The sequence below is a fragment of the Rhipicephalus microplus genome, chromosome X (assembly GCF_043290135.1).
Source record: "Rhipicephalus microplus isolate Deutch F79 chromosome X, USDA_Rmic, whole genome shotgun sequence".
Lineage (NCBI taxonomy): Eukaryota > Metazoa > Arthropoda > Arachnida > Ixodida > Ixodidae > Rhipicephalus > Rhipicephalus microplus.
Genome location: NC_134710.1, coordinates 424,139,019 through 424,151,346, shown reverse-complemented (window position 1 = coordinate 424,151,346; position 12,328 = coordinate 424,139,019). Strand labels below are relative to the sequence as shown.

At 42.9% G+C, this 12,328-nt stretch overlaps 1 protein-coding gene across 12 annotated transcripts in view; it reads right to left on the bottom strand.

The window, feature by feature from the left end:
- The window catches only part of LOC119184944 (transposable element P transposase), a 61,286-nt gene extending 50,422 nt beyond the window's left edge, over positions 1-10,864 (bottom strand). For 9 of the 12 annotated variants that reach the window (XM_075880365.1, XM_075880357.1, XM_075880358.1 and 6 more), the window contains exons 1-5: positions 9,616-10,864; positions 8,510-9,510; positions 8,170-8,399; positions 7,747-7,877; positions 586-682 (exon numbers count right to left, since the gene is read on the bottom strand). In XM_075880365.1, the coding sequence (XP_075736480.1) occupies positions 586-682; positions 7,747-7,877; positions 8,170-8,399; positions 8,510-9,334 (1,283 nt within the window). In that variant the 5' untranslated portion in view covers positions 9,335-9,510; positions 9,616-10,864. Of the gene's footprint in view, positions 1-585; positions 683-6,153; positions 7,878-8,169; positions 8,400-8,509 lie in introns of those variants that run through there. The other 3 variants (XM_075880366.1, XM_037434093.2, XM_075880356.1) reach the window with 3 other exon arrangements.
- Between the last annotated feature and the right edge of the window lie 1,464 nt (positions 10,865-12,328).

Below are 12,328 nucleotides of genomic sequence, written 5' to 3'. Positions count from 1 at the left end.
AAAATGTGTTGCAGAAATCTACGAAGCAGAGATGTTTCGAAAAAGGAAAACTAAAATTGTCATAGCAATCACTTCAAAGGTGGGTTCTATTTAGCTTTGACCCCAGGCAAGAAAATTCTTCAAATGTGAAGCTTTCTGTTAGCACATTAGCTTACTTATCAACTTTATGCTGCTCTCAGGTCTATGACAAATTCCTTTGCCAATCAAGCCAACGACATTTTAAGATATACTATATATATTAAGTATGTTATATCTGTTTACTCTGTCAAGAGAAAAAGTTAATACATTGGGGGATCATCGTTAGGACACAGTTTCAATGTTCTATTACATTATAAAGGCATATCTTGTATCCAGGCTTCCCACATGCTTCCCACAAGCTCGTAACAGTCCAATGAACTGGTGGCCTGACATGATGTAACCAATGATGAAAGAGCAAAAAGTCAAGGCTGATATCGTTTATGAATATATTAGTTCATTTGGCAGTCCATGGAACTCCCAAAGTTCTACAACACCACCACAGCTCAATAGAATAAAGCTGTTGCTGAGCTATTGTTTGTAAAACATGCCTAAACCAAATCCCCTTACCTTGCAGCAGCCTTTCCAGCACTTTTAGCATTTTTGCTGTCGGGAATGGAGGCAGCAGGGGGATCAAAAAAGTCTTGCACGTAGCATTGCATCCGCCCTGCACAGAAAGACGACACTTACAATTTTCTGTTCTTTTTTGCAATAAAATAAATGAATGATTTGGCTCTGCATAAATGTATGCATAAATTTTGTTTTTCTTACCACACAACAGAGACGAAGCATATGAAGACAGCGGATTCCATGCTTACATGAAGTGTTCAACAGTCATATGGAACTTTGATTAGCGTAGCTGCATATTGCAAGCTTGAACACTGATGTGTCTAGCAGCGAGCACCTACTTAATGAATATCATCATCATTATCATCATCATCATCAGCCTGACTATGCCCACTGCAGAGCAAAAGCCTCTCCCTTGATCTGCCAATCAATCCAGTCTCGTTTTTTCCGCTGCCACATTATACCCACAAACTTTTTAATCTTATCGGCCCACCTAACTTTCTGTCTTCCCTTCGTGTGCTTGCCTTCTCTGGGAATCCAGTCCGTTACCCTTAAGACCACCAGTTATCCGGCCTACGTTTTACATGTCCGGCCCTTGTCCATTTATTTTTCTTGATTTCAACTACGATATCCTTAACCCCGGTTTGTTCCCTGATACATTCTGCTCTTTTCTTGGCTCATAAGGTTACGCCTATCATTTTCCTTTCGATCGCTCGCTGCGTCGTCCTCAATTGAAGCTGAATCCTCTTTGCAAGCCTCCAGGTTTTTGCTCCGTAGGTAGGTACTGGCAAGATGCAGCTGTTATATACCTTCATCAGGAGGGAGAGTGGTAATCTACCAGTCATAATTTGAAAGTGCTTGCCAAATGTGCTCCACCCCATCGTTATTTTTCTAGTTACCTCAATCTCGTGGTTCGGCTCCGCGCTTATTACCTGTCCTAAGTAGACATACTTCTTAACAACTTCCAGCGCCTCTCCAAGTGCTGTTTTCTGCCTAGATTGTTGTACATTACTTTAGTTTTATGCATATTAATTTTCAGACCTACTTTTGTGCTTTTCGTGTCCAGCACAGTAATCATGAACTGTAATTCATCCCCTGAGTTCTCACCAAGGAAATGTCATCAGCAAATCGCAGGTCACTAAGGTACTCTCCAATAACTCTTATCATTAACTCTTCTCAGTCTAGGGTCCTCAGTACTTTCTGTAAGCACGCGGTGAATAACATTGGAGAGATCGTGTCTTTTTGCCTTACACCCTTCTTTATTAAGATTCTTTCGCTTTTTTTATGGAGAACTATGGTGGCTGTGGATCCTTTCTAGATTTCCTCCAGTATGTTTATGCAGAGTTCTTCGATGCCCTGATTCTGTAGTGCCTGCATTACTGCTGATGTCTCGACTGAGTCAAAGGCCTTCTCATAATCTATGAAAAGCTATATATAGGGGTTGATTGTATTCAGTGCATTTTTCCATTACCTGATTGATAGCATGAATAAGGTCTATTGTGGAATAGCTGGTACAAAATCCTGCATAGTCCTTTGTCTGATTGAACTCTAATATCATCTTAATTTTATTAGCTATTATTTTTGTAAATAGTGTAGAAAAGGGAGAGTAAGCTGATTGATCTGTAATTTTTTCAAGTCCTTGATGTCTCCTTTCGTAAATAAGATGATGTTGACGTTCCTCCAAGATTCTGGTACCCTTCCCGTCAAGAGACACTTTGTATATATAAGGTGGATAATTTTTCTGACACAATTTCTCTGCAATCTTTCAGGAGGTTTGTTGTTACTTTATCCTCACCAGTGACTTTGCCTCTTTGCATTCCTTCTAGGGCTTTCCTTACTTCTTCTGTCGTTACTGGTAGGATGTCGAATTCTCTTGGACTATTATAGTTTCTCACAATACCATCCTCGTTCTTTTAGCTTCTGTACAGTTCACTGCAGAACTTCTCCGCCATCTCGACTATCCTATGCATATTGGTTATGACATTGCCTTCCTGGCTAGTCAATGCATACATCCAATTTTTTTCTATGCACAAGCCTGCCTTCACAGCTTTTAGGCTTCTGCCACTTTTTACAGCCTGCTCAATTCTTTCCATCTTGTACCTCCTGATGTCCACTACTTTATGCCTATTAATTAACTTCAAAAGCGCCACTAGCTCTATTTTGTCGGTTGCATTTGAAGCTTTCATCGTTTATCCTCTCTTAATAAGATTTTTTGTCTCGTGACATAGTTAGCCAGTTTCCCGTCTAGTGACTGAACCTCCAACTTCAATTGCACACTCCTTGATGATACTAGAAAGATATTTATTCATTGTGTCAATGCTAACGTCGATTTTCTTATTTAGTGCCTCAAATCGATTCTGAAGCAAAACTGTGAATTCCTGTGTTTTTCCTCTCACTGCCAGTTCATTAATTGGATTCTTGTGTATCAGTTTTTGTTCTTGCTTTAAATCTAGGTGAATACGAGCTCTTACCATTCTATAGTCACTGCATCTAATCTCGCCAACATCTTCTACATGATCCTGTACAATGTCTGAGTGTGCACATAGAATGAAGCCAATTTTATTTTTGTTTCGCCATAAGGACTTCACCACATTCATTTATGGTTAGCCCATTTTCTGACGAAGGTATTCATAATCCGTAAATCACTACGTTACTACTAATAACTCCCCTCTGGCATTTCTAGAGCCGATGTGATATTCCCCCACTGCTTGGTCTCTAGCCTGTTTCTCCCCTACTTTGGCATTAAAGTCGCCCATAAAAATGGTATACTATGTCTTTATTTATGGCTGACTCTACGTCTTAATTCATAAAAGCGTTCAACTAAATTATCATCATGGCTCGATGTAGGCGTGTAGGCCTGTACGACCTTCATCTCTTACCTTTTGTTGAACATAATTATGAGACTTGCCACCCTCTCACTGATGCTATAGTATTCTTCTATGTTGCCAGCGATATTTTTGTATGAGAAAACCCACTCCTAGTTCTTTTCTGTCAACTAATCTACAGTAGCATGGGATGTGTCCATTCTTTTCAGCACTGTATAGGCCTCACGTTTCCTCTGAACTTCACTGAGCCCTATTATATCCCCTTTAACACCGGCCCGTGTACTCAGATTTGGGTGCACGTGAAAGAACCCCAGGTGGTCAAAATTTCCGCAGTCCTCCACTACAACATCTCTCATAATGAAATGGTGGTTTTGGGACGTTAAACCCCACAAATCAATCAATTTCCTTTACCACCCTCTAATTCCTCAAATAGAACTGCTAGACTAGCCACACTAGATAGTGTTCTAGTGTAGAAGCTAGCCATCTTCAGATTCAAATGGCGGCCTGTCCGTACCCAAGGATTCTTAGCACCCTCCGCTGCGTCACAAGTCTCATTGCCGCCTTGGACAGTTGGGAGCACGGAGGAAGGAAAGGTAAGGAGAGGGCATGCCCAGCCGGCGCAGGGCGTAAAAAATGTGGCAGAAATTACGTCACGCGCGGCCATATTCACTGGGCACAATGGCGGCGTTTCGTTATTGTTGATGTAGTGCGGTGCGGCACCGTTCAGGTGGTCCAGCGGCGGTGTGCGCGTTTTCACGGGCGTCGCACCTAACCGTGGCGTACTGCAGGTGTTCGACAGCATCCATTCTTTGTGCCGCATTGTTAGCTACGTGATTTTCCTCCGGTAGTGGTCGTAACCAGGCTTCTGAACTAGAAACCACGGAACGAGCACGCGTATACATACTCCGAATTCGCAGCGTCCGTCAAAATTATGCTGAAAAGCCATCATAGAAGATAACGACTGTGCTCAAGAATTCGTTCAATGAATGCCTTGCAGGTTAGTGACGGTTATGCGGTGTTGCTTCTTATGACAACGGACGATGCATTTGCCGTCCACAGACCCTTACTAAGACTGTTATCTAATCTTGCTTCTCATGTTCCTGTACAGTTACCACATGCTTCTGCGCATTAAAGTTCCTGTTGTGCTTCGCTTAAGATGCTCCATCTTCGCAATATTGTCTCGCTCTCCGCAATATTGTCTGTATTGTAGCAAAGCTCGTTGTAAGGTGACTAGGTGCACCTCACTAGATGCGCGTGCTTGTGCATTAAGAAGCTGACAAAGCCGTTCGAACTATGTTGACCAAATGATGTTGACCTTTTCTCACGCATTCCTTCGGCTAACTTTCCCACCTTTCGCCCTAACGCTATCCTGGTCTCCGTTCTCTGTAGCTACTAGTGCGCTTGAATCGCATTGGAGACGTGTTCCCACGCACTTTCGGGTGGTCTTCGCTGCTTTCGTGCTAATGAAATTATGGCCTTTGGGATATCCGTAGGAACCAGTGCGCGTAAGACAAAAGAGGGGCGAAAAAAAAAAAAAAAGAGGCCGGCGCAAACTCAACGGGCTGCCACGCACACAAGCTCCACCGACGCCGACTTTGCTGGCATAATTACTGACCTCCGGGTTTATTGCAGGGAAGACATTTTTTATTTTTTTATCGTTGTGTCTAGCCCACAGCCTGACCGAAAATTTTATAAAACCTAAAGAGAAGCGCAAAAGGGGGAAAAAGTGACCTGAAAGAAGCTGTACAAATTTCGGTGCCTGGTTCGCCGCACGGCAATGTCCGAAATTTCATCTTTATTTTCACAAAGAACACACCAAATAAAAAAAAAAGCTTAACGTGCAACTTGCCGTGTTTATCGTAAACGCCGGCAGTGCAAGAGTACAAAAGCTGTACGCAGAGATTTCGACAACCGTATCGTGGCAAGACAGCGTGTTTAAATCCGTTCCGTTGGTTTCGGATAGCACCGGCGCACGCGGCGCGCAGGCCACTACCTGCGCAGGCGCAGGTAGTGGGCTGACTGGAGGCTGTGCACTGACGCACTTTATGTCTCACCTGGTAGATGGCGCCACCACCACCTGCAATGGAAGCGACGCGTTGCTGCTCTCGACCAACGCAGCGCGAAGGTTAGTTTGCCAGCGCTTCAAGCACAAACTACTCTTGTGCAACCCCTGTTCATAGCCATTGTCGTTGCTTTTCTTCTTTTGCCTGAGCATATTCTTGCTTTGGCCGTCGTTCTGGCGCATGAAGTATCGCTAAACATGAGCGCGTCATCAGCGGTATGCAATATACGCTGTAAACAGCCAGTTTTGTATTGCGCTCTCGCAGTTTTATTGCCTTTAGATAATTGAATTATGAAACCACTTTCTGCTTATGAAGCACGCCGTAGTGGAGGACTCCGGAAATTTTAACGTGCACTGACATCGATTGCTTTTAGATAAAAGAGACTGATGTTTTCATGATCACTAATTTATTAAGTCGCAGAGTGGCATATAAGCGGCTCACATTTCTCCACCAATATGCTAGCGTTTGTACTCAATAGTAACTTTAGTGAAGTCGTACCCTCACTAAATAAAACAATATTACTACAAACTTAAGCACCTTACAAGCTCTCAGTTGATATATTCTCCTGAAAAGTGCAAGAAAATGTGTGGTAGTGCACAGAAGGAAAGACCTATCCTAATCATGCCCAAGAAATAAAAGCGAATTTGTAATGAAGGTGTGGAAAAAAATATAGACAACAATCGTTCACGGGAATAAGTTAAAAGTTTATTTGGTGGGGCAGCACAACGACCGTACTCCACAAAAGCCATGCATATCAATCACTTTCATTTTTTTTTCTCAAAGTGAAAGCAGATGGAAAAAGCTGAAATAGCTTGAAGAGGGCCTTGCCCCATTGTGTACTTATCAGCGTGTGCGACAAAGGGCATGTCTCCTAAAACAGCCCAATAGATGCTAGAAAAATATTCACAACTACAAATAATCACAAAGAGATGCTAAATATTTTCAATAGCACACTTGGCATAAAAAAGTTCACAAAAACACATGAACACTCAACACATATTGTTCACACAATAAGTAAAGACACTGAATCGGAAGAAATACTGAAAATGACAAATAATAGACACATTTCCATTCAAATAACATGCATTTTTATAGAGAGCTACACATGTTCTCGTAGATCATATTAATCGCACTGTTGATGGCATGTTAAGGACCAAAGTCACCATTCACAATTGAATTAGGCAGTGTTGCCACTTAGTCAAGGGTTTATTGCTATAGTATGCGTGGCGAGTGGCAACATACTATTTTGCTTGTTTTTCAAATCTGGCATTCTCTTGTATTTGGGTCAGTGAAACAGAAAAAGAATATTCAGAAAGGATTCATACATCAAGTTTAACCTACACTTGTAAAATCCACACAGGAACAATATTAAAATTTTAAAAATCTTCTAAAGCAAGGAAAAAATATTTAATAGCAGCGCCTTATCTTTAAGTGCTTTGCTTTCTAGCGTTTGCCTGCTCTGTCTGTATTTAGCCCCTTAATGTAAAAATGAAGTCGTGTAACAACATAGAATTGTATCATTTTTTGAGAGAGCATTGAGACATGGCTTGGGCACCCAACCTCTTGCCAAAGCCTTGCTTTCACAATGGTCAGCACATCTAAAATTCTGTCTGCATGGAGTTGTTCACAAGAAAAGCAGCCCGTGAACAAGACCTCAAGCTTCTTTATGAACCGAAATAGGCAAGCACTTGGGTAGAGGAGTCCACCGTTGTCACGAAATAGTGTCAACCTTGCAAGCTGAAAGCTTTCGTCTGGGGCAGGCGCAGTAAGTAGTATCAAACAATCTTTACAATTGCTTTTCAAAATGCACTTTCGTGCCACGTAGCCAGCAATGTAAAATATAATTCTCGAGTCTCTCCTCGCAACATGCTGGCTGTGGTCCTGGGAAGGTATAATCAACGCCTGCGCATTCTGAGAAGAGCTGTGTGCCAAATCCATGCTTGCTGCATTTTGCGATGTGTCTCGTGGGCTACTAACTTCCAAAAGGGAACCTAGCATGCCCTCTTCGCAGTTTCCTTGACTGACACCTTTAACTAAACCATAGAATGACATGCAGTTTACTGTAATCAAAAACTGAGTTGGTGTTGGATGATAATTACTGCCAGAAGATTGCCTGATAATACCGAAAAGGTTTTCCAAAGGATCCTGGCTAGTTTTTGCAGTCATTAGGTATTTAAAGCCAACATCTTCAGTGAGATAGTCAAGCAACTCTAGTGTACTCGAAATGGTCACACGCAGGCCAGCAGCAGTAGAATTGCTCAGAAAGCCTCCTCCACCTTTCGTATGCTGCTCCCATGCTTTGAGATAGGACAGAAAATACTGCAGCACTGCTGTTCCTGATGAACACGGTCTGAGGGCTTCAGCAGGGAACCGCGATGTCATCACTCTTATGAGCTGGTGGATTTTGCTGAAATATGCAAAACAGCTGTTTTCATAGTTTTGTAGTTTACATTGCATGATGCATTCTTCATAGTTATGAACGGCGCAAAACACACGAGACACAAAATGACGAAAAACACAAGGACGTCATTTTGTGTCTCGTGTGTTTTGTGCCGTTCATAACTATGAACCAAAACCAACTCGCCCAAATGTCGGTGCTAATGATGCATTCTATTAAGATATAATTTTCATTTACAAGTTGGTTATATCAGACATTTCACTACCTAATTTTAACCAGCATATGACAAGAGACGACTAACCTGAAGAACTCTTGTGTTACATCCATCCTTCCCAATGTTGCTTCCAACTTGTCTTTGTATAGGTGGAAAGCTTGGAGGACTTTTGTCCCAAAAAGCTGGAAGGCATAGCTGACCCTCATCTTCTCAAATCCATTAGGATCCAGGTGACACCGTGTTATGCCCGGCATCACTTTAAGGGTCACGTTGGAGGAGTCTATTTTGTGAGCTTCCCTTACATGTTGCATATCAACCTGCAATAAAATTAAGTGGACCATATTGAAATGCACCTGGTTAAGCTTGGAGATAATGTAAGCATATATGAAATCCAATGTGTGATATGCGTTAAAAACATCAGACTTACATGACCTGCAGGGGTGTTGAACCCAGACTTCAGCAGCGAGTTCCGTAGCCATTTGATGAGATGTGGGAAGTCAGATATAAAATATAGGTGCCGTGATGCATCACTGGGCTGTTCAATTTTCGAAGTAGTAGAGTCAGCTGTCGCTTGGATCCCAAGTACTTTCCACATATTTGTATTCCAACTTGCACCATCGCAAGTAATAAAATCCACAAAGAGCCCACTCTTTTCAGCTAGTTTGGTTGCTTCAATGACAACTTTGGCGAGTGTGTCACCTTTCATGTTTCCATGTGTAGCAAAGTAACCAATAACTTGACTCCATTTGCCTTGAAATGGGACGAAAAGGATAACCATACCGTGGTCACATGGTACACCTTTGTCTTTGGAAGTTGTAAATGGACCTAAATCCACAAAACCCTCAATTGCACCCGACTTCTTCACTGAAAAATGTTCTGACAGTTTCAGTTCGTCGATGACCAATCCACCGTGTTTCTTCCAAACATCAAGCTCCGCTGTCTTTTCCTTTAGCTGCTTTAGAACTCTCTCACTAAATCCAAACACAGTGCGGTATGCATGTACATAGCGCTTCAGGGTTGATTTACATGGAAAGGCTAGGATGTTATTGCGACGAAGGTGTTCATACAGGCGAGGGCTCTTCATCTTCATGATTAAACAATCTAAAACCCAGCTTTTCGTATAGCGCAACCCATTGGGTTTTACTCTTGAAGCTGCAAAGCACTGTCGTACAGCTTCCTGCTGTCTTGGTGGAAGCCTTGCAATCTGTGCTTCTAAAGTTTCTGTTTTTATAGCAGCATTCCTAATTTGCATTTGTTCCAGCTTCTTTTTCACACTTTTCAAGCGAGAAAACAATCTAGTGTTTCTTCTGGCCACAACACGCAACTTCAGCGCTGCATATTGGCAATTCTTTGTTGCTGTTCACTTCACCCGGGCTCGAAGGATTTGCAGTGATCGTTTCAAATAGCGGCAAGACACACATTGTGCACCTGAAAGAAAGGTGCAGTGAATTAGGTTGCAATAACTGGCAAGAAATCTTTGGTAGCGACAAGAGTTATAGCTGTCATACTAGTAAAAATGCACATTATAAATACCTTTTTATCAACCTGGCCAAGACAATTAATGCTGAAGTACATTTCGTTGCATGTAACCACATGGTCCTTTAGCCTCTTCGTAAAAAATCGTTCTTCATAGTCTTCGTGAGATATTGCTCCAACGCAAAGCACATACGATCACTTGTTTTCAGCACTTCTTCTGCTGCTGCCTCTGTTTCCACGGTGCCTTCTTTCAACAGGGTACCTCTGATGAACACTTTGCAGTAGCTCACAATGCGTGACTCAAAAAACATGACCACTTTTTCCGATCGTACTTCATTCTTCGGTGTCAACACGGACGTGCAGTACACAATGCCTTTGTGATCTGGAAAGATGTGCTTAGTCCAGTGCGGCGATGGTACCTCAAGACAGCTAAATAATGACATAGACTTGCGGTTTTCCTGCGGATTTTCTGAAGAAGAAACTTCTACATCGATGGCCAGCTGTTCGTCTTCTGGCCTCGATGCTGCAGCGTCTGGATCCGGAGTATTTACGGCGTGTGCAACACCGTTGAGTTGCCACTCGTGCACTGCCGGCGCTTCACTGGCGAAGCATGACTCTCAGACTTCCTTTTTCGAGGCGGCCTTTCTTTCACTGCTTTTTTGGTGAGATACGATGGCAAATTCGGCAAAATAGTGGGAACAGCGTCACTGCTCAACATAGGCCTCCCGCGTGGGATCCGCACTTCTTTACCGCCGATGGTGTGTACATAATCGCGAATTACGTACCGAGGCTCGAAGTGGAGTTCACAAACCACACTTGTGTCTTCGAGTGGCTTGTCCGCACGGTGTAAATTATTCTCCCACAGTCTTCTGAGTCTCTCATCCCTGGGGACGATGAACAGTGACGGTTCTGGAGCACCTTTCACGTGAACGTAGCCCGTCTGGCATCCGGACGCATAACAATGGTTGTGGCGACGTGGTGCCATTCCGCACTAAGTGTCGGTGACCGCGAGGTGTTCACTACCAATCTACATTATTCACAATTATAGGAACTGAAAAATGAAACGTATTGACAGAGCACTGCTCGGCCGTAACCCTACAGCGACGACGACACACAGCCAACACAGAAGCGGAGTGAAAAGGTGAAAACTCCCATTGCTGACGATGGTAGCGCCGCCACGCGGGCACTCAAGAAAACGAAAACTCGTTGACATTTTTTGCGCCACGGCAACGTACCCTCTCCCCGTAGAGTGGGCTCACTACCCATTATTCTAGAACACTATATCGCGGCTTCACAACGAGTCACGTCAGGACCTCTCCTTACCTTTCCTTCCTCCGTGTTTGGGAGGTTGTGGCTAGGTACTGCATCAGGGTGGCCAACCCTGGGAGTGCATTACCAACAGATGGTCGCCAGTGAGGCCGGACCCCAGACCTTTTTTTCTTCTTTTTTAAGGATTTCGTCCTCACGCATTTAAAGTAGACATACAATTGGGAATTGTTTGACATCTCTATTCGAACCGAATTTTGAAATGGCATGCTTGGCTGCTGCGCTATCTCCAAGTAGATGGTATGTTGCAGTTTATTAGCAATGCAGAAAAACCACCTGACCGCCTATAAGCTCCCAACTTCATCTGGCTCGTAGCTTGCCTCACCTTTTTCCCCCTAATTGTCTGAAAATCTAATTTCCTTATATATATATATATATATATATATATATATATATATATAACCAATGTAATGTAAATAAAAAGAAATAAAAGTGGATGAAAAAATAAAATATAACCAGCCCTGAGCAGGCTGGTCCTGCTCACGGCTGGTTATTTTTTCATCCACTTTTCTTTCTTCTTATTTACATTCCATTGGTTCTAATAACTTCTCCTGTACATTCGTTGGCATTACTGTCTGTTAGATCCCATTAATATTGTGTCAAAACACAACTGAACTTTGAACTTCTGACTTTGCGAGCTTGTACCGTATTAGTGCCTTGAATGACCCTCCTTCTCACGCGTTTGTTCTCTTTTAACTTCTTCCTGTCACGCTCGATATTGGTATTGTTGGTTTCAAAGTGTCCGCAATGTCAGTTTTGCTGATTTCAAGTGGTCGCACCCCTGCTTTGACGTTTCCTGTAAACTGACAAGTTGCGCGCACCTGTTTTCGGACTACTCGGCTACTTCCATGTGATTCTTACGCTGAGCGTATACGTTGCGGGCGGTTGGAGTGCACGAAAGTTAATCGCGAAAATTTTTTAGCTGCTGAAGAATAGACAGTTGCTGCCTTCAAGGCTGTATCCTATTTTGCTGACGTTTTGGGGTGGTAAGTAAAAAAAAAATGCTCTGGTAAATAGACATAGAAAAAGACAGTAGCCCTCAGATGGGAGTCAGCTATACGTACCGTGTTTACTCGCGTAATGAACCCACTGGCATAATGAACCCACCCTTTTAACCTTGATCCTTGAAAAAAAAGGGGAAAAATCTTTTTTAAACGTATCTGTTTATTTTATTTTGGTATGATAGCCAGTGCCGTTAATGGTAGAAACAACGTTAGACCAATCCATTATATGACAAAGTAACAACGCATTGAAAGCCAAAGATAGTTATGCAATCAGGCTAAACAGTTTCGAGCTGTGCGAGCGCAGACCATGTCAATTAAAATTTGAAAGTCTCCCGCCACGGTGGTCTAGTGGCTAAGGTACTCGGCTGCTGACCCGCAGGTCGCGGGATCAAATCCCGGCTGTGGCGGCTGCATTTCCGATGGAGGCGGAAATGTTGTAG